We start from the raw sequence: 20,871 nt of genomic DNA, 5'->3' as shown, positions 1-20,871 counted from the left end.
GAAGCGGCTATGTGGTTGAACGCGTCCTTTTCCCTAGCAACCGGTCGTGAAGGAAGTGGTTGCCACCGCCTACCTTTGCACGCATGCGCGGAGACGTAGCCGCTGACGGAATAGGGCCTCCGCGGCCGAGTCTGGCGCGTGGAGGGTAGCGGGAGCTTCTTGGGTGGCGGAGCCGCGAGAGAGGCGGGATGGCGGCGCCGTTCTCCCCGCGCCGGGAAGTCGGGGCTACCGACCGGCGCTGGCTGGCGCTGCTGTCGCCCCTGCTGTTGGTGCCATTGCTGGCGCGGCCCACGGGGGCGCTGGTCGAGGGGCTGTACTGCGGCACGCGGGACTGCTATGAGGTGCTGGGCGTGAGCCGCTCGGCCGGCAAGGCGGAGATCGCGCGGGCCTACCGCCAGCTGGCCCGGCGCTACCACCCCGACCGCTACAGGCCCGAGCCCGGCGACCAGGGCCCCGGGCGCACGCCGCAGAGCGCCGAGGAGGCTTTCCTGCTGGTGGCGACGGCCTATGAGACACTCAAGGTATGGGCTGCGGGGAGGAGCCACCGCGGGAAGCGGGTGGCGTGGCGCCTGGGACCTGGCCCGCGCCGCTAGGGCGTCTGGGACCCGGGTAGTGCGGCCGTCGCCTTGACCTGTGGGAACCTCTCCCGCGTGGCCCTGTGACCAGGGTGGGAAATGAGAACCTTTTTGGTACTTGGGGCAGGGGGACTGCAAGCCCCCTCCTCTTTTCTCGATAGTCATTGTGTTTGTAACGCTTTGGGTATTTTATGATTTTGTGAAAGCATTCTGATAACGTGTCGTTCACATTCGGAAAGCGGGCTAATTGTTATTTATTATTAGGATCTTGGGCAGAACCCAGAAAAGATCTCGAATATTGAGCAAATGTCCATTTGACGTAACAGAAATTTGGATTCTAGGGAGAGTTTTAACAAAGACACTTAGATTAGGTTTTGAGGAATTGTCGTTAGACCCCACGTTTGCCTATTGGCTCTGACACTCTCTAGTGACCTTGGATACTGTTTCTTCATATGTATAATTAAGAAAGTGATACCTCCTCACAACGTCATTATGAGGATTTAATGATAACAGTAAGAAACTATATAAAACCCGTAATTAATATTAGACTTGGGGAACGAGACTCTTGAGAATTTCTGATACAAAATATTTTTCGGTCATATGTTTAATCATTTGTCAGATAGTTTTATTGTGGTCTGTGGGGTCGAAGATGGAGACATGGAGCATGATGCTATTTTTGATTACTGCAAAAATTGAACCATATAAGAACTCACCAAATATGAGTCCTGCCTAGACGTATTACTGCTTCAAGGGACTCAGCATGGTAATGCAGCAGCTGTTGTAGTTGTAGGGTATTTCTTTACTAGTCTTTTTTTCAACCCCCGAGGTAAAGTTTTTCATGTAGCTATACCCTATAACCTGCTTTTAATGACTTTGTGTGGATGTACTATAATTTAAGTATGTATGGGTTGTTGCTCCAGATTGGTTTAGTGGAGCTGAAAATGCTGCATGTTGCACCAAAGAGTTAGAGATTCTTAATGGTTTTTAGAGCAGTTTACGTAATTTGGAGTCATAAAATGAGTGTTGTTGGTTCGCTAAATTCTCACCAGCTTTAGTAAGATTGTAATTGTTATTGGCAGTTAGCTGAGGTTTAGGGAAGGAGCTGGCAAAGTGCTGAGCCTAGGGAGAGCTCAGTTGCCCATTGCTCTTGGTGGAGGGATGAGAACAGACTTGTGAAAAACAGAAAGAACTCTCTCCAGCTAGGATTGTCCAGAGTGTGAAGCCCAGTCTGTTGTTGTGCAGAGCAAAACAGGGTCTAGGCTATTGGTTTTTCTCACAGTAGCTTGCTCTGGTCCTGTAGAGAGTACTTATTTTCCTATTTTTACTTGGCCTAAATGCACTCTGCAGAGCCTGTTTCTTTCCCTATTTGGGCCAAACTTACTCAGCAGAACCTATTTCTTTTCCTACCCTTGAATAAATGTGAAATCCTCCTGGCAGTTTTTTGGTTTTGTTTTTTTAAAGGTAGGGTCCAGGCAGGTAGTGCTCCAAAGCCCTGGTGCTACAAAAGGGAGCTCTGGACAGGCAGAATTTCCACAAGGCAGGGCAGCAGAAATGCTGGCCTGTTACCTTTTTCTGGGTTCTGCTAATAGAGGATAGAGGCAGGTTTGGGATGAGAATGGTGAGCATCTTAGTAAGAACTTTGAAAATATGGTCTATAGTTACAGATTAGAAATTCTTCCTGGGAGACCTCCTGGGACTCTGGACATCTTAGGACTGATCTGGTGGATCTGTGTGGTAGCCTCTAATGGTTTCTGCCCCACTGATTGATTATTGACTTGTCTATCGGTTAATACAAAGCTAGTTTGTACACTGAAAAGGAAGGAACTTTTAGGTAGTTAAAAACTTGGATGTTGGTAGAAAGTAATTGTTTTACTGAATTCTGACATGATGTTTATAGTAGCTACAAATACTTCCAAATAGAGAACTAAAAATGGAGATGAACTAATAAAGGAGGGAGCCTAGGGAATGGTTTGTAGCTCCTCAGCCTACCCCAGGAGGATGGAAATTATGTATGAGACAAAAGAGATATTTGGAGATAGTTTGAACCTTTGCAAATCAGACCTAGCAGAATTCTGTAAAAATTGCTGTGTAAATTAAGGCAATGCAGCTGTAGTTAGCATATTTGATTACTGGGGATTCAAGAAATTCATGGACTTTGGAAGTCAGTAAACAGACTCTCACTGGTTATATCAACATTGGATCTGATGAGGTGGAACACTCTGGTCCTGCTTAGGTTTTCATACGTGGCTATAGCACTTATCACACTGCCCTGTAAGTATTGAGCAGCCCTTCCTCTTTCTCCAAACCATGCTCCTTATTTTTTGTGTGTATATTCATAGCACCTAGCACAGTGTCTGGTACATCAGATAATGAATGTTATTTAAACTCACATTGGAGACAGATTCAAGTAGCATGGAAATTGAATTTCTGGTGTTTTACATTGTTACATGGAGCATATTTTTCTATTTTACCCAAATTAATTGTAATTTTAAAGAGTAGTGTAGATATATAAATTGGGTGGTTGTGAATGAAAACTTTTGCATGAGAAAAACTTCTTTTAATGTTCTGGGTTTTAAAAAAGTGATAATTTTTGAATAGATAAAAATTGAATGAAATATGAGAAATGATATAGAAATAAAACTATGATTGGTAGGAAATGGGAAAGTAGTAGGATTTGACAACATTTTACAAGATCGCAAGAGAAGAACATAGGGAGTATTGGTGGTGTGGAGATTATCTGGTAAGTTGAAAGGATGTGTAAAGCATGAACTTTCTACATTTTCTCAATATATTCTTCTACTTAACCTTTCCTCAACTGGTGCTAGGGAGGAGACCATGACAATGGACTTTAAGCTTTTAATATAACGAGGGAGACAGGAACTTATTATTTAGTTATTGTTTACTTATGTTATCTGGTAAAACATGGGAGACATACTTATTTGGTTATTATTTATGTTGCATAATAAAAGTTTATACTGTAGCATGGAGAGGGAAGTAATTATTCCTCTTGGGAGATTAGAGAAGACTGTCTTCTTCAAGGTAGATGTGAAAAAAAGTCACTCAGTAGTGAAATGATATTTCTTTTTTTTTGGTCTTTTTATCGGTACCGGGGCTCGAACTCATGACTGCCTGCTTGTAAGGCAGGCGCTTATGCCACTGAGCTAAATCCCCAGCCCCGAAATGACATTTCTGGTGGATGGAAAACTTAATTAAACTTAACAGAAATACAGAGTCATGAGTATTCAACACTTATTTTAGGACTGAGACATACATAATTTGGGAGGTGTAGCTATAAATATTTACATAGACTACCCAAAATATTCCATCAAAAGACTAGAACTGTAACAAATTCAGCAAGGTAGCAGAATACAAATCAACACACAAGAATCAATAACATTCTGTACACCAATAATCTTTTTTCGTTTCGTTTTTATCGGTACCAGGGATCGAACTCATGACTGCCTGCTTGCAAGGCAGGCGCTTATGCCACTGAGCTAAATCCCCAGCCCCTGTACACCAATAATCCATCAAGAAAGAATTTAGGAAATTAATATCATTCACAGTAACTTCAAGAAAAATTAAATAGTTAGGAATTAACCTCTATGATGAAATCTAGTGCTCTGACAAAGATCAAAGAGGACATCAGAAAGTTGAGATCTTCCACTTTGTGGTTAGGCAGAACGAATACCGTGACAGTGGCCGTACTTCCAAAACTGATGTACAGATTTAATGTAATCCCAGTCAGAATTACCTAAAGCATTCCTCACAGAATTAGAGAAAACAGTCCTAAAATTCATATGGAACCTGAAGAGATCCAGTATAGCAAAAGCAATTCTGGGCATGAAAATTTCAGATTTCAAGTTATATTATAAAGATACAGTGATTAAAAACAGCATGGTAGAGGGGACCACAAACATATGTTGGAGCAGAGATAGGCTTTTTAACAAAAGTGCTAGAAAACTGGCCATGCACATGTAGAAGACTGAATCTTAGACCCATATCTCCCAGTGTACTAAACTAAAACCAAAATGGTTCACAGATTCTTTTTTTTTTTTTAAAGGCAAGGTCTTGCTATGTAAGTGAGGCCAGACTTGAACTCACTCTGTAGCCCAGGCTGTCCTGAAACAGTCGTTGATGATCCCCTTGCCTCAGCTTCCTGAGTGCTAGGATTACAGGCATGCACCATTACACCTGGCTAAAGATATTAAGATAGAAACAATCTTCAAGGTAAAACTCTTGAAGACATAGATTTAGGGTAGGGACTGTCAGAACTCCATTTGCATGAGAAATAACATCAGGAATCAACAAATGAGATATTAAATAAAAAGCTTCTTCATAGCAAAGAAAACAAATATCAGAGTGAAGAGAACCTACAGAATGGGTAAAAACTTCTTGCCAGTTTTTCTGTCTTAATTACTTTCCCTTTGCTGGGACAAAATACTGACAAGTTAACCGAGGATTTGATTTTGGCTCACAGTCTGTGGAGGTTTCAGCCTGTACTTGGCTGGTTCCCATGCAGGCAGCGGGGCATGGCAGAGGAGAAGTAGCTCCATGGCAGGGCAGGCAGGAGACAGCTAAGCAGCCAGCTTAGCTTCCCTTCCCTTTTATTCCATCCAGGCTATAAGCCTTTGGAGTGTTGCCTCCCACACCCAGTGAGTGGTAAACCAGTGAGTGGACTAATTTAGTTATTATACACCCATAATCCATAGTCACAGACCCTAAATCCAGCAACCCCTGGAAATCCCCACCTATGAGCACATGCGACTTTGAGGGGTCACCTAGATAAACATCCTTTGATGAAAGACTCATACACAGAGAACTCAAAAAATTAGATTTCCAAATATAAAAGACATAATGGAAAAACTGGCCAACTGGAGAAGCACAAATGGCCAATAAGTATGTGAAAGTGTTTTAACACCTCTGGCTATTAGAGAGATGCAAATTAAAACCACACTGATATTCCATCTTACTCCAGAAAGAATGACTGCCATCAAAAAGACAAATAATAACAAATGTCATCAGACTAGGAAACAAAGAAACCTTTTCTGCCTTTTCAGTGGGAATGTAAACTAGTAGGACTGTGGAAATCAGTATGGAAGTTTCTCAAGAAACTAAAACTAGAAATTCCATTTGACCCAGCTGTTCCTCCCTTAGGTATCTTCCCAAAAGAGTTGAAGATACCATACCACAGTAATACATACATACCCACGTTTATAGCAGCACAACTCATAGTAGCTGTATCTTGAAAGTGGCCTGTAATGCCCACCAACATATAATGGTATTTATACACAAATGTAATATTACTCTGCTGTAAAGAATAAATTTGAGTTATTTGTAGGAAACTGGTTGCACCTTAAGCATAATTTTAAGTGAAATAAATCAGACACACAAGCTTACCCATCGCATGGTTTCTCTTACATAAGAAGTCCAAAGTATAAATAAAGAGCAAAATAAAAGGTACACAGTAGGAAATAGTAAGAAAGTGTTTTACAATTGAGAAAGGAACTGAGAGATGGAGGGGAGAGGAAGGGCACAGAAAAAAATTAACATATGTTCTGTGTACATACCAGCTTCCCACAATGTACAGGGAATTATTATGTGCTGCAGACATGCACTAATAAAAAGTATATATAAGGGAGAATGTGATTAGGTTACATACAAAAATTATGCTATTTTATATGAGGGACTTGAGCATCTGAGAATTAAGTCTCTACAGTGATCCTGGAACTCATCTCCCATGAATACTGAAGAGTGACTGTATTTGTGAAGTATTATATTAAAGTTCTATTACAGTTATGATTCCAGTAAACAACCAAATTAAGTAAATATATAGATTATAGACCACAGATAATTTTCATTTCACATGCCTACTCTGATTGGTCCTGATCACCTAGAATACTTTTACGGGTTTTAAGATCTTTCTGTGGTTCAGTAGGAAGGAGTGCCACATTTGATAGTGATTCCTTCCATGAGCCTATAAAGGGTATCGTGATATATGTGCCATGTTTATTGTTTATGCTCTGAAACCGTATTACTTATTTTATACCGATTCTTTTTTGAGACAGGGTCTCGCTATGCAGTGATTCAGGCTGGTCTTGCACTCACTTTGTAGCCCAGGCTGGTCTCGAACTCGCAGTGACCCTCCCACCTCAGCCTCCTGAGTGCTGGGATTACAGGTGTGAGCCACCACGCCCAGCTATACTGATTCTTTAATTTCAACCCTTTCCCTCTACTTATGGTGGAGGTTGATTATATACCAGACATGTTTAATTCTGGTGCTTGATTACCTGACACATGGTGTCATCAGCAGCCTATCAGAGTTCTTGATCAACCCCAAAACTATTGAGTTGATATAATTCAAGCCAGAAACCAGCAGTCAACATTTTTATTTAGCTTTGTGCAGATTTACATAGGTAAATGGAGTATTCTGAAATAAACACAAAGACTTTTCTTATGTTTTCTATAGACTTCATAGATCTGCACTTCTAGGTTGGAAGCCTGTGAAATACATGGAAGGGAGAACAGAGTTTTGAATACTTACCAGAAGTTTTTGAAGTAGAGGAACAAGAACATCTGCTTGCTTCTGGAAGAAAACTCTGGGAGCAGATATTAAGAATGAGTTGGGGAGTGCAAGATACTCTTGACTGAACTCATTTTCAGAGTCATTTTTTGTGATCTCATCATTCCTCTTGTAACTTGAGACTCTGTTGGTTAATTTCTTGCTCCCTTGGCTTCATTGTGCTTCCTTTAAAGCTTACATTTTCTTCACTGTTTCCTATATGTGCTTCCTTTTCTCTATCATCTGAAGCTACTATAGACTGATGTGTGAACCTACATGTGCACAGAACTGTCCTGGTTAATAGTGAACGGTGGTACTTACCCACTGCCAAATCTGGTGGTTCTTCCTTTCTTTTCTTACTGGAACTCGCATTTGGAACTGTTGGCCATTACATTCTTCAAAGAATCTTGCTTTGACTTCCTTGATGTACTTCATTCCTGTTTTTCCTATTCTTCTAGCTATTTCTTTTCAGTGTTTACTTATGTTTTAATTTATTAGTTTTTTTCAAGGTGCCAAGGATTACACGGAGGGCCTTGGTCATGCAAAGCAAGCACTGTACCACTGAGCTAACCCTCCTGCCCTCTTTTCAGTCTTCAGAGTCTTCCTTTCTTCTTCATATGCCTTAAACATTGCTTTTTCTTACAGTTCTGTCTTTTTTGTCTTTTCTGTTTTCTAAGCACTTACTGACAAAACTGTATCTCTGACTTTTGCCACTGCTTTTAAGCTGACAACTCTAGAATCTGTATGCTTCACAGGTTCATGTTTTCAACTGTTTCATATGTAGCACTGGAATCCACAGTTAAACATGTCTGAAGTCATTATCATTTTAATTTTTTTTCAATGCTAGGCATGAAATCCAGCGCCATGTTCATGTTAGGCAAATAATCCCACTTAGCTATATCCACAGCTCAATCTTTCTTTGTTAATTCATAAATTTTAAAAGAGAAATATAGTCATGCTTACACAAATTTGAGATGAACATGAATGCATCAGAGACTTTCTCTAACTTACTCATTAGTGACGGAAACAGTAAATACAAAGTTAGTACAGAAGAAAAATATCATGTTGGTAGAGAAGGAATACAAAAATATCAGTAAAAGCCAGTGAACCAGATAAGCTGGGGACATTCATAATCCTAACTGCTGAGGTAAGTCAGTGACTTCAGGTCAACTTGGGCAACATAGCAAGATTGTATCTGAAAAATAAATTTAAAAGTATCAATTAATTAATTAATTTAAAGGGCTGGTGTTGTAGCCCAGTAGTAGAGTGCTTGTCTAGCATGTTCAACACCCTAAGATCGATCCCCAGGACTGGGTAGGGGAAATAAACCTAATAGTTACAAGGCAGTCATCAGTTGCATTGCACTGAATACAGTTTGCCTTTCTGTGAACAGAAATTTTTTGCATTATTTCCAGTTTTCTACAATTTGCTTCTGTCTTAATTAATGTAGATTAGTCAAAGACAAAGAAGGGTGTACTTCCATAGAAACAGGTAATTCCTAGAGGCCCCAGAGCTTGAAAAGGTATCTAGTAGTTTTTTTTTTTTTTTTGTCTTTTTCCTTTTTATCGGTACCGGGGATCAAACTCACGACTGCCTGCCTTCAAGGCAGGCGCTTATGCCGCTGAGCTAAATCCCCAGCCCCCGGTATCTAGTAGTTTTTATATTCTCCCACTTCAAAATCCTACATAGTTTCCCCTTGTGTATTCTCTACACGTGCTGTCCTCTTCTTCCATCCTTGACGTTAGTGAATAACATGGTTCACATGGTACCTATTAAAGATCAGTGTCATGCTTAACATCTCTGATCAGTGTGTGGCCCTTTAACTATCAAGTCTTGTTCTATTTGTTAGACACTAAAATTGCTTTTCCTCATCCTATTTTTAATACTATAGTTTTTAAAAAATGTATTATTTATATTCATACATTATGAGTATAATGCAAATGTTTTCATATTTTTAAACATTTCATCTTAAAAAATCACAATACCGTTACTCTGTGGCATAGTTTATTAAGTTTCTCCACGGTTTTTATTCAGACTTACCTTCCTGGATTTGTTTTTGTTTTTTTGTTGTTTTAAAAACAGGGTCTTGTTATATGATTAGTTATATGATTCAGACCAGCCTTGAACTCACTATGTAACCAAGGCAGGCCTGAAACTTCTGGCACTCTTCCTGCCTCAGCCTCTTAGAGTTGGGATCACCAAGTTTACTGGCTTGTTTTTGTTTTGTTGTTGTTGTTACTGTTTTTGTTTTTTTCCTAGGTGTATTTATTGCTCCTTTGTAAATTCCCCCAATGCTCAAGCTTCACTAAATCAATTGTTCTTTGATGCTTCTCTATCTTATACAGTACTTGCTATTTCCTTAGCTTGGTTTCACCACACATTTCCTTGCTTTAAAAGATACATTTCTCTTTTCATCTCTCTGAGTCCCATTGCCAGTGGTCTCAGGTAGTTAGTCCTTTGCTCCTTTGCACATCAAATTATGCTTTTATTGCTTGCCAGATTCTTTCCCTAGAAAGGGAGGGTTCTTGAGGCTCCTTTGTATTTAACACAAGGCTGCTGTGGGTCATTACTTGCTGAATCTGAAGTAGTAAAGTTTTTTTAAAGTTCAAGTGATCAAGTAGATGGTGTTGGTATTAACTGAGACACAGATAATTTTGGTTTTGAGTCTATTGAAATGGAGATATTAATGTTACATTTAGAAAATGTTTAAGACATAGTTGAAAGTAGGAGAAAGCAGGAAAAACAGATTTGTCACCAATAGATGACAGCCCAAATCATAGTTTTTGAAATGACATGTAAAATGAAAAGATAGTTGTACCTAGTAACTGGCAGATGGGGAACAACAAAAGAGATGAAAATGAGAGTAATTTTTTTTTTCTTCTTCTTATGGCCTGGAAAAAAATTTAAGGGGACAGAAGCTACATTTTTCCCCCAGAAGTTATATTTTGAAGCATTGTATGAGTGTGATTCCTTTTAAAATATGATTGTATTTTCATATACTATCGATTCCTGGCCTTTTACCCTCTAAAAGTGGCTTCTACATTTTGTGCAGTAGGAAGTTTTAATGAAAACTGGCTGCAATATTACATTATTGCAATTTATGGTTATTGTTATCAGATAATTCATTATTACTTTCAAGGGGTAAGAACATTATGTTTTTTGCCTCCGGGGAGGGGGAATGATCATTTTCTTAAGAGAAGGAAGAATTCAGTGCTTTCTTTGCTTGTGGGTTTCCTCTTGTTTACTTTTGATCTAGATATTGGTGGTTATGTTCCAGTCCTCCTGCATATGCCCAAGAGGATTGGGAATGGATGGACAACAGCAGAAGCACCATTTATTCCTGTAGAGATTAGAAACAAGTTTATTGCCCTGCTTGTCAAGGCTCAGGACAGAGAGGAGGAAGATACAAGTAAAAAGGTTTTGGTTTTGGAAAGAAGTTGGAATCTCCTGACCCTGGGACATTAAGATCCACAAAATTGCTGAAAGAAAAAAGTACTACCTTATTGAAAGGTAAGATATTAAACTGTTTAAAGGTTTAAGCTATTTTAGCCACATAAGCATATTTTCAAACTGAATTCAGTCTTTTCTGCCAGCCCCAAATTTTTATGACATAATCACCAATCCAGCCTTGCTGGTGAAAAAGAGACCTATGTGGCTGGAGTGCTGTGTATAGTGAGGGAAAGCTTTACATGTCACTCAGTTGAAATGACATTTACTGAATACCAGGCACTGTGCTAGGCTTTCGATATGAAGAGATGAATGTGTTACCCTGTGTACCTTCTAGAAATGCTCCTTTAAGAAAAAAACTGATGATCACAATGTGATAAGTGCTATAATAATAGATGTTAAGCATAATGAGTGGGCCGGGGTCTGAGGTGGAGCTCAGTGGTAGAGTGTTTACCTAGCTTGTGTGAGGCTCTGGGCTAGATTCCCCAGCACCCAAAACAAACAGATGAACAGACAAACACACAGAAATGAGTAGTCCAACTCTGTCTGAGGCCGTAACACCCTTACCTTTAGAAGTCCATGAGGTTGGAAGAAAGGGAAGGACTTCAATTTGGGAGAATAACACATCCAAAGACACAGGTGTGAGAAAGTGTGATGTATTGGAAGGGTTCCTCAAAGGCATGATTTGTTATCCAAATGCTTGTGGTGGTAGAAGGAGGAAGTGTGGTATGAGTTGTTGTTAGGTAGCTGGGCTGGGCCAGTATGGACTTTGGTGTATGCCTAAGAAATTTTAATTTTGGCCTTGGGGAAACGTTGAAGATAAAAACAGGAACTGTGGGACTGCCTTAGTTCTGAGAAGGGTAGGAGAAAAGGCAGATATGGTGTTAGTGTACAGATAACCTTTTTTCTCTGATAGGGTCTCAAAAAAATAGTCCTCCTTATTCTTTTTTGCTCATATTTCTGGTATCCTTATGTTCTAAATATTGTAGGGTACTAAAGAGTAGAATTTTGACATAGAATGTTGAAAACTCCTAACTTTTACTAATTTTGCACCAACTTGGAATACTTTCTGAATTATAAGCACACCTCAGCCTAAACATCTTTTCTTCATTCTGAATAGAAAACTGTAAGGCCTACAGTGAAAATTGGTCAAATTAAATACTACAAGAGGAATTCATCAGCATTCTAGTATCTAATAATTACCACAACAGGATCATAAATTTATGGTGACCTTAGGAAAATAAGCTGCGAAGACAAGTCTGGCTTGACCCTGAGGCCTTTTGTAGGAAGAGCTTTTGTACTTTGAGAACTCATTAGGGCACCTTGAATAGAGCCCCACAGTTCTGCCTGCAGTAGAGAACACACACAAGGGATGGATTCTGGAGCTGGTGGTGGAGGAGCATTAGCTTACTATTCTGTTAGAGGAGTTCAGTGAAGTCACGAATCAAGAAACAGTGGGAAGATGATGAGCCTGGGGGTGAAATGCTTAAGGAGGATGATACTCCTCTTCTATGGAAAGAAGAAAGGATGGCCGTGGGGCACATGGTGTCCACATACCAGGTTTCAGTGGATGCAAAGGCCTAACTGCTCTTCACTGGGAAGGTGCAGCCAGCCAAGATGGGCAAAGGGCTGTGCAGCAGGGATCTAATCTCAGTGTGGCATTTAGTTTCAAAATGACATGTAATCTAGTTGGAGCAAGACTAAGTAGCATTTAGTTTCAAAATTATATATAATTTAGTTGAGCAACAACTGTATTTCAGAAAACATCTGCCAAGATTGGAAGGCTGAGTTAAGAATCAGTGGTTTCGGACCAAAAGCAGGGTATTTATATGTAATGAAACCCCAGAAAAGCAAAAAAAAAAAAAAAAAAAAAAAGAGAGAGAGAGAAAATAGAATCATGCTGAAGAGACAGCCTGAAATATTCAAAATGAGACACACGAAGAGATGTGGACGCTCGCCCTCAGGACTATCTGTTGTGACCTTACCCGTCTAGGCTAGAAGCTCTGGAATACAGTGTCGCTTTAATGAAGGAATGGATTGATAGTTGAGGCATATGGCAAAGGTTACAGGAAAATCCTTCCTAGTGGAAGAGAACATACAAAGGGTGAATTGGAAAACAGTATCAATCTGAACTGCTTCTCACACTACAGCCAGACAGCAGGCAGTTTGTCCTCAGTATAGTGTCATAACATGATATATATATATGTTTTTTTTTAATTTTATTTTTTTGTGGTACTTAGGAATTGAACCCAGAGCCCTTGCACTAAGTTATATCCCCATCCACATTTGTGTTTTTTTATTTTGAGAACATGCTCTTGCCATGTGCAAAGTTCCTAGGCTGGGCTTGAACTTCTAGTTCTCTTGGCTTAGCCTCCCAGAACACTGGGATTATAGGTATGAGCCTGTAAGTCCACCTAAATTCAGAAATTTTAATAGAAAATACATGATAACTTTAATTAGCACAGGGAAGATTTTGTCACTTACTTTAAATCTGTGAAACTACATATTGAAGGACTAAGAAGTCTCTGAATAGACTCTAGAGCTCCTGTGTGCATGAGAAGGTCCTTGGTTTGAAGTGCTCTTAGCGTAGAACATACTTTGTGAATACTGAGTGGTTTAACCTAGAAGGAAATTCTCTAGATAAAAAAAAAATTTTTGCATGATAAATGTTACTATTATATACTGAAAACATGCAAAAAGTTTTTGTTCTGTGAGAGTTTCTACTGCACTCACAGATAAAGAATGCATTTTGTTTTAGTCTTTAACTTTAAACAGGGTCTCATGTAGTTTAGGCTGGCCTTGAATTCACTATGTAGTTTAGGCTGACCTCAAACTCATGGTGATCCTCAGCCTCCCAAGTACTGGATTATAGGTGTTTACCACCACAGCTGGTGTTGTCTTGAATGAAAAATAGATTTCCTGTAGGAGAAGAAATAAATTGTAATCTAGATTGCTAGTTCCTCAACCTAGGTAACTCAATAAAACATTGCATTTATTGACTAAAAATTGATAAGAATTAGAGAAGATTTTAAGGAAAACTTTGTGACTATTCAGAGCAGGGTGTCAGAATGCTGTAATTTTTTCAATGAATTTATATGCTTAAAGGTCAGTTATTTGTAGACTGGGCTGTGCAATGTACGATGCTTCATATTTGTACTACTTATTTGTAACATGGTTTTTTTTGTGTGTGTGGTACTGGGGATCAAACTCAGGGCCTTGTGCATGAAAGCAAGAGCTCTACCACTGGGCCACACCCTCAGCCCCTGTAACAGGCTTTTATACAATGAATGTTATTGAATATTCAAAACAAAGTTTAAGATGTTAGGATAGGGAGTACTATCTCTTTTTAAAAATGAAGAAGAGTGAAGCTTATAGAAGTTCAGTATTTTGTTGAGGTCACAGAATTATTAGACTTTGCCCATTATACTGTGCTGATGTCACAGTTTCTGTGGAATTATCATAATTCAGTTTGAAGGCACAGACTGGTTTCAGATTCCACTTTCAATAGAAAAATTTCTACACAAAGTTGAAATATAATGTATATATATGTATGAGATAAACATTTTTTTTAATCAACAGTTCTTGAGTAGGTATTATCTTTGTTTTAAGTTATAGGAATGTGGTACTGTTATTCGCACCAAAACATTTGCTAAAAAGGCATGGTTAATTGTTAAAAGAATTATATTTTTCCATGAAGATCAATAATAAGAATTTGGGGAATGTTTTTATTATGCCTTTATAATGAATATGAAATTTCTAGAAGTGGGGCTGGGTATTTAGCTCAGCGGCATAAGCGCCTCCCTTGCAAGCAGGCAGTCGTGAGTTCGATCCCTGGTACCGATAAAAAGGAAAAAGACAAAAAAAAAAAAAAAAGAAAGAAATTTCTAGAAGTAAATTTGTATATGGATACCTTTGATTAATGGGAAATATTTTTAACAATTTTTAAAAGTCAGAATAATCTTAAATGATTATAAAATTATAGATTTAACTGTACCAGTTATAAACTAAGACTATTTAACAAACTGTCCTTTAAAATTGGCTGCCTTGTCATTTAACAGGATGAAGAAACTCGGAAAGATTATGACTATATGCTGGATCATCCAGAAGAGTACTACAGCCATTACTACCACTACTACAGCAGGCGTCTAGCTCCTAAAGTGGATGTTAAGGTAGTGATCTTGGTCAGCGTGTGTGCCATTTCAGTGTTTCAGGTGTGTATCAATTTATATGTGTATTTTTGTATGCCTGTGAACGAGTGTGTCACTTACTGCCAGTCACCAGAACTGCATTCAAAATACCTTTATGTAAAATTTTGCTTTCAACTGAGATTAATTTTTTATACTAGAAAATTACTCATTTATTTTAGCAACTGAGGGTGTTGTGATTTCTGTCAATTATGTAAACTACATCCTCCCCGCTCCCACCACTGCAAAAACCAGGTCTTTTCTCATGCTTCCTGCAGAGTATCTTGTATTATGGCCAAATCATGTCGTTTAATTTTATAGGACTTTTCAGTGATTTCTCATACACTTGGGAAAAGTAAGAAATCCTTAATGGGTGCCTAACATGTCCTGGCTCCCATCCGCAATGCCAGAGTCCTTGTCCTCCCTGTAGCCATCAGAAGTGCCCCGCACTTTTCCACATGCCTCCCAAAGTGCGAGTCCTCTGGCTGAAAACCACTGAACCAGATGAAGGGAAATACAATAACCTTTTATGTTGTTTTAAACTATCTCAAAATTTAAGTTTTTCCATCCATCATGTGCTTCTTTTGAGGAAAAGAACAAATCAGGTGACTAGACTAAAACAACTTACTGGTCTGAAAATTACTTCTCCAGGTTAATTTCCAGAAATGATAGTCAATTTACATAATAAAACATTCCTATAAAGAGTAAGGTGGAATATTTTAAATGTGTCTGCTTTTCTGGAAGTATTACCCTTTCAAAGGGGATAAACAAGGATAATTTTCCTTTTTTTAAGAAGATAAAACCCTTTGTGATTTAATATTTATGAAGTAATAATTTCCTCTCCCAGTGAACAGTTCAAACATATTTGAATTTTGCAGTTCATAATAGGATGTATGTTACTGTAGTATCTGTAGATGACTTAGGAAAGAGATAGAAGTAATACAGTTGCCGTAATCTCTACCAGTGATGGCAGACCTTTTAGAGACCGAGTGCCCAAACTGCAGCCCCAAACGCACTTATGTATTGCAGAGTGCCAACATTGCAGTTAAACTTGGATATCCAGTACTTGGCTGCTGGGAAGATGCTGCTCTGCGTGCCTGCTGTAGCACGTGTGCCATAGGTTTGCCACCACTGATGTATACCCTGTGAATTTTTACAATAAATTTCCTACCAGCTAGCTTTTGTTATTTAACTCTTCTTTTAGTAAGTAGATTACAGTTAAGGAAAAGGAAACAGTTTTTAATAGTGATCTAAGGAAGAGGCAATATGGTAGGGTGGTGAGATGACAGGTTTAGTGTGATTCCATTGATCTGTCCTCTGATCTGGGCTGTTCACTGTCTGAATCAATGACGTTTTGGTTCAGTTGAGTTAATCCTACTTATTCAGCCTTGAGATCCCACATACCTAAATAGCTTTGTTCAGGTGTATTATTTACTTTCAAGATCTTTGAGGTCCATATAGATGTACTTTATTGGTTTTTGTTTTGTTTTCTTTTTTCTATTTTAGATAGGATCTCACTTTGTAGCTCACACTGGCTGTGAACTTGCTTTGTAGCCCACTCAGTCTTTGAACTCACAGTGATCTTCCTGCCTCAGTTTCCCAAGTGGTGGGATTATAGGCATGTGCCACTACACCCATCTGAGATCCCATTATTTTTAAATGAGTTTCTTAGGTGATGATTTTTAGACATGACCCTTTACTGTTGATTTATTTTAGATGAATTGTGGGAATGAAAGTGACTCATCTTTCTTTGTTAAATATTCTAGTTTTTCAGCTGGTGGAATAGCTACAATAAGGCAATTAGCTACCTAGCCACAGTGCCCAAGTACCGTATCCAAGCAACAGAGATTGCCATACAGCAGGGACTGCTCAAGAAAGCCAAAGAAAAAGGCAGAAACAAAAAGTTCAAAGAAGAAATTCGTGACAAGGAAGAGAACATCATAAAGAACATTATAAAAAGTAAAATAGACATAAAGGGAGGCTACCAGAAACCTCAAATCCGTGATCTTCTCCTGTTCCAAATTCTCTTGGCTCCTTTTCACCTGTGCTCATATATACTGTGGTATTGCCGCTGGATTTACAATTTTAACATCAAAGGCAAAGAATATGGGGAAGAAGAGAGACTCTATCTCATACGTAAATCTATGAAGATGTCAAAGTCTCAGTTTGATAGTCTAGAAGATCATCAGAAAGAAACTTTCCTTAAACGTGAGCTCTGGATAAAGGAGAATTATGAGGTGAGTAGCAGCTCCACTCCGATTTTAACATCATCCCGCCTACCAGCTCACTCTTTCCTGTATGAGAAGGGACCAATGAAATGTGCTTAAGTTTCCAAAATCTGAGGTTAAATCATGAATGATATCTTACTTATACTGAAAGTGTGACTATTATTTTGTAATAGGGGGACTGGGTTTTTAATCTGTAATTTATCTTTTTAAAAGTATACTAAATTCAGGTACTTTAATCAGATAATTGTGAAAAAAATTTTAAAATGATCTAATATGTTAAACTGCACTGGAATGATGTATGTATTTGCAAGGATGTTACAACAATTTTCTGTTAATTTTGTTAATTACAAATTAGTCTTTCCCAAGCTTTCTTCTCATCATTAAAACCTAACCACAGAGATTTTTTTAAAAGCATAACAGAGTGAGAAAGAGAGAGAGCAAACAAGCTAGCAAGAGAGATTGGGAGAGAATGAATTAGAAATAAAAGTTTTGTTGAAAGAACAGTTTCAAAATAATTGAGCACAGAATCTTCTGCCTAATAATATATATGGAAAATTTTATTTTACTTTCAAGCATTTTTTATTAGCACCTTTTTAAAGCTAGTACATGTTTTAGTACATAATCATTACATCCATTAGGGGAGTCAGTTGTTCTGACGTCCCCTTCCTCCACCTCCCTGTTCCCTTCCTCCATCTAGTGGTCTTCACATTTGCAAAAGATGTATCTCCCTTTTCCCCATTATTTACCTTTTACTTTGTTCTTTTTTTTTTTTTTTTTATCAGTACTGGGGATCGAACTCATGACCGCCTGCTAGCAAGGCAGGTGCTTATGCTGCTAAGCTAAGTTCTCAGCCCCTTTACTTTGTTCTTTATATTTTAGTTTTAAATTAAAATCAACCTACTGTCATACCTTTAGATTTTGGGCCTTTTGGACGGGGGATATAGCTTAGTGGTAGATAGAGTGCCTAGCATGGTGAAGCCTTAGGTTCAATCCCTGGTAGTGTACTTTTGGGCCTTTTATTAAATATTTTTAAGTAATTTTTTAAAAAATAATTGTCAGCCATAAAAATTACTTTGAGGGATCAGTTGTTTGCCTACAGTGTTAAAGAGACTTGTGGTTTCATTAACAACTTACTGTAAGTTGGTGGGTGTTTTGGTGGGTAAATACATTCAGTCTGTTAACATAATAATAGAAATTAACATATTTTTTAGCTGTTAACTATTTGAGAAATTTCTCTCTTAGACAAAAAACTGTCTTAGATGATCATACTAGGCTGAAGTATCATAGATTATTATATGAGGTTATCCTAGTCATTACTTCCTAGTATTTGGAAGTAATATTTCTTTCTAAAATTTGATAATGGATATGAAACTGTTTATAGCATGACATCTTTTCCATTTAGTTTCAGTTGATGTCCACTAAAAGTTAAAAACAGATGTACTTCTTTCTTAACCTATGTAGCTTATCTAACACTTCGTGGACTTAATAAAAGTTATTTTTGAAAATTCAATCTTCAGTTCAGTTGGAAAATAGACATCTGTTTAAGGTCATTTTGTTCCTTGATTAAAATGAACAAATATGAAAGTTAAATTTTCAGTTGGGAGATCTGTTTAAGGTCATTTTGTTCCTTGATTAAAATTAACAAATATGAAAGTTAAAATTTTCAGTGTACCATGTTTAAAAAAATAAAGCATTGTTTCTTTAATATTGGATGTTAGTTGTATAGGGAAAATATTAAGCTGTTTAAACTCAATTTATGTAGGATTTCAACGAGTAAAAAATGCATTCTTAAGTTGCAGAATTTGTGATAAAAAACGTTATCACTAGTTCTTTTACAAGATTTGCTTCACACCAAATGTTCAAATGGTTACTTATCGTGTATTTTTAGACGAATAGTCTTCATAAGACAAATCAACATATTCACTGAAACTTATCTAAACTTATATTTGAAAAATACACAAATACCATAAAGTTAACAGCTAATGTTTCTCTTTTCTTTGTAAAGTTATTTAGTATTATTTATACCTACAGGTTTACAAACAAGAACAAGAGGAAGAATTAAAGAAAAAATTGGCAAATGACCCTAGATGGAAGAGATACAGGAGATGGATGAAGAATGAGGGGCCTGGACGGTTAACATTTGTGGATGATTGAAGATTGATGGAATGCTACTGTGCCAAACCTTGATTTGATACTGTTTTTCATAACTGAATTGTTTTAGAAATGTATGAACTACTTCTCTGCAGTAACTTAAAATTCCAGAAGTATTCGATTAAAGAGAATAATGTAGAAATTTCAACTTTCCCTTAAAACTTTATACACAAAACATTTATGATTTTTCAATTTTTATAATCTATTTGTGGGTTTTGTTAAAAGATTTAACATGAAAATTTAGTTGTCATTTAAAAATTTTATAGTTCGCTTACAAAATTTGACATGAAAATTTATACCACTTGAAATTTTGGTGTGTTAAGTTTTGTTCTTCAAGAGTGTTTCCTTGTTCTTTATCATAGTGCTACATTTTTCTGCTTTCATGGCCTATATATTTTCACATACTGTAAGAAAATGTTAACATTTGATTATATTATTGTGTCTTTCTGGACACAAATTTCTTCAGCAAAATGATTCAATTATCAGGTTGTCTTCATTGTAGCCATAAGATTGAAATATGTTCAAAATAATCTCTCTAGGAGAGTCTTCTAGAATGTCTTTAATCCTCACTCTTCTTCATTATAATACTCTTAATAAGATCAGAAACTCTCCAAGAGAGTGTGGGTCTATCCTCATGTCCTTGTAGGATGGTCTTGATTACAGTCTCATTATAGGACTATAACTGTGTTCTCAAACAGTTCTGCAGAAGAGGACTTCGTAAAAGGATCTTTTTTACATTAGTACTTTTTCAGTGGGGGAGGGGTCCTCTCCAATTAAAGAAAATGGCAAGAAAGAGTGCTGAAAAATTGTTTCTATATATAAAGTCCTTGAGTGGTGAAAAATCCATTGTACATGAGAGTACTTACATGCATTTAAACAAGAAAGAAAATATGCATGGTTGTGTACTGTTCTTTCAGCTACTGAAACATAAGTGTTTTTATATATGTGGAAATGAAAGTAAGTGACACATAATTTGAGTAAATTAAAAGCATGACACTACACCAAAGTACCAGTACACATTCATGGCAGTGAATCAGTACCCTGTAAAGGATTTATCGTATTGCTTCCTATTAATAAAATAATTACAACATATCATGTTTGTTGGTATGACATTTTAAACTAAAGATTATATTGCTTTTTATATGACATTTTTAAAAATTAGTGTAGCATAGTAGATACACAAAATCTCTTTAATCCTAAAGTCCTTTTATAAAGTCACAACATATAAAGGGTTCTGTCCTCGCTAATTTACAGAAAGATTTGAGGCCAGTTACATAATCTGTGAATGATTGCTTCAGTTGCCTCAGTTACAAGTTTGGGAAAGAATTTGACTAGACTATTTTTAGGGCTCTTTTGTAGCTCTAAAATTATATAGTTATCTTTTTATAAAATTTTATTAAAAATTACACAGTTACCTTTTTATAAACTCTAGCTAAAAGTATCTTATGGATCCATTCACTTTTGGAAGCATGAATAAGGTATAGAGGAAGATTATAGTAGCTATATTGTGGACCTGTGCCCAGTTCTTAACCAGAGATGCCTTTCAAAGGTGTGCTGGTTGTCTGTGGAATCAGTGGTCCTGTCTTAGCAAACACATTATCATTCAGCTATAACCCACTGGCATCAACCATGTCCGAACAGAAGTATGTGCTGTATATTATGGAGGCTAAAAAGTATAGGTATTTATTTTCATAATTTTCAAAGAAATTTATGATTGTATTTTTTAT

At 37.5% G+C, this 20,871-nt stretch overlaps 1 protein-coding gene across 1 annotated transcript; it reads left to right on the top strand.

The window, feature by feature from the left end:
- Nucleotides 1-81: 81 nt before the first annotated feature.
- On the top strand, nucleotides 82-20,236 carry Dnajc25 (DnaJ heat shock protein family (Hsp40) member C25). Its single transcript, XM_003463787.5, has 4 exons — nucleotides 82-521; nucleotides 14,640-14,792; nucleotides 16,532-17,002; nucleotides 19,025-20,236. The coding sequence occupies exons 1-4, from the start codon at nucleotides 189-191 to the stop codon at nucleotides 19,145-19,147; spliced, it is 1,080 nt and encodes a 359-aa protein (XP_003463835.1). The 5' UTR covers nucleotides 82-188; the 3' UTR covers nucleotides 19,148-20,236.
- Nucleotides 20,237-20,871: the final 635 nt, after the last annotated feature.

Source organism: Cavia porcellus, unplaced genomic scaffold, assembly GCF_034190915.1.
Source record: "Cavia porcellus strain 051 isolate PalLab524CR breed Dunkin Hartley unplaced genomic scaffold, mCavPor4.1 scaffold_1, whole genome shotgun sequence".
NCBI lineage: Eukaryota > Metazoa > Chordata > Mammalia > Rodentia > Caviidae > Cavia > Cavia porcellus.
Note: the sequence above shows the minus strand (reverse complement) of the source record. Positions and strands in the feature narration are given on the sequence as shown.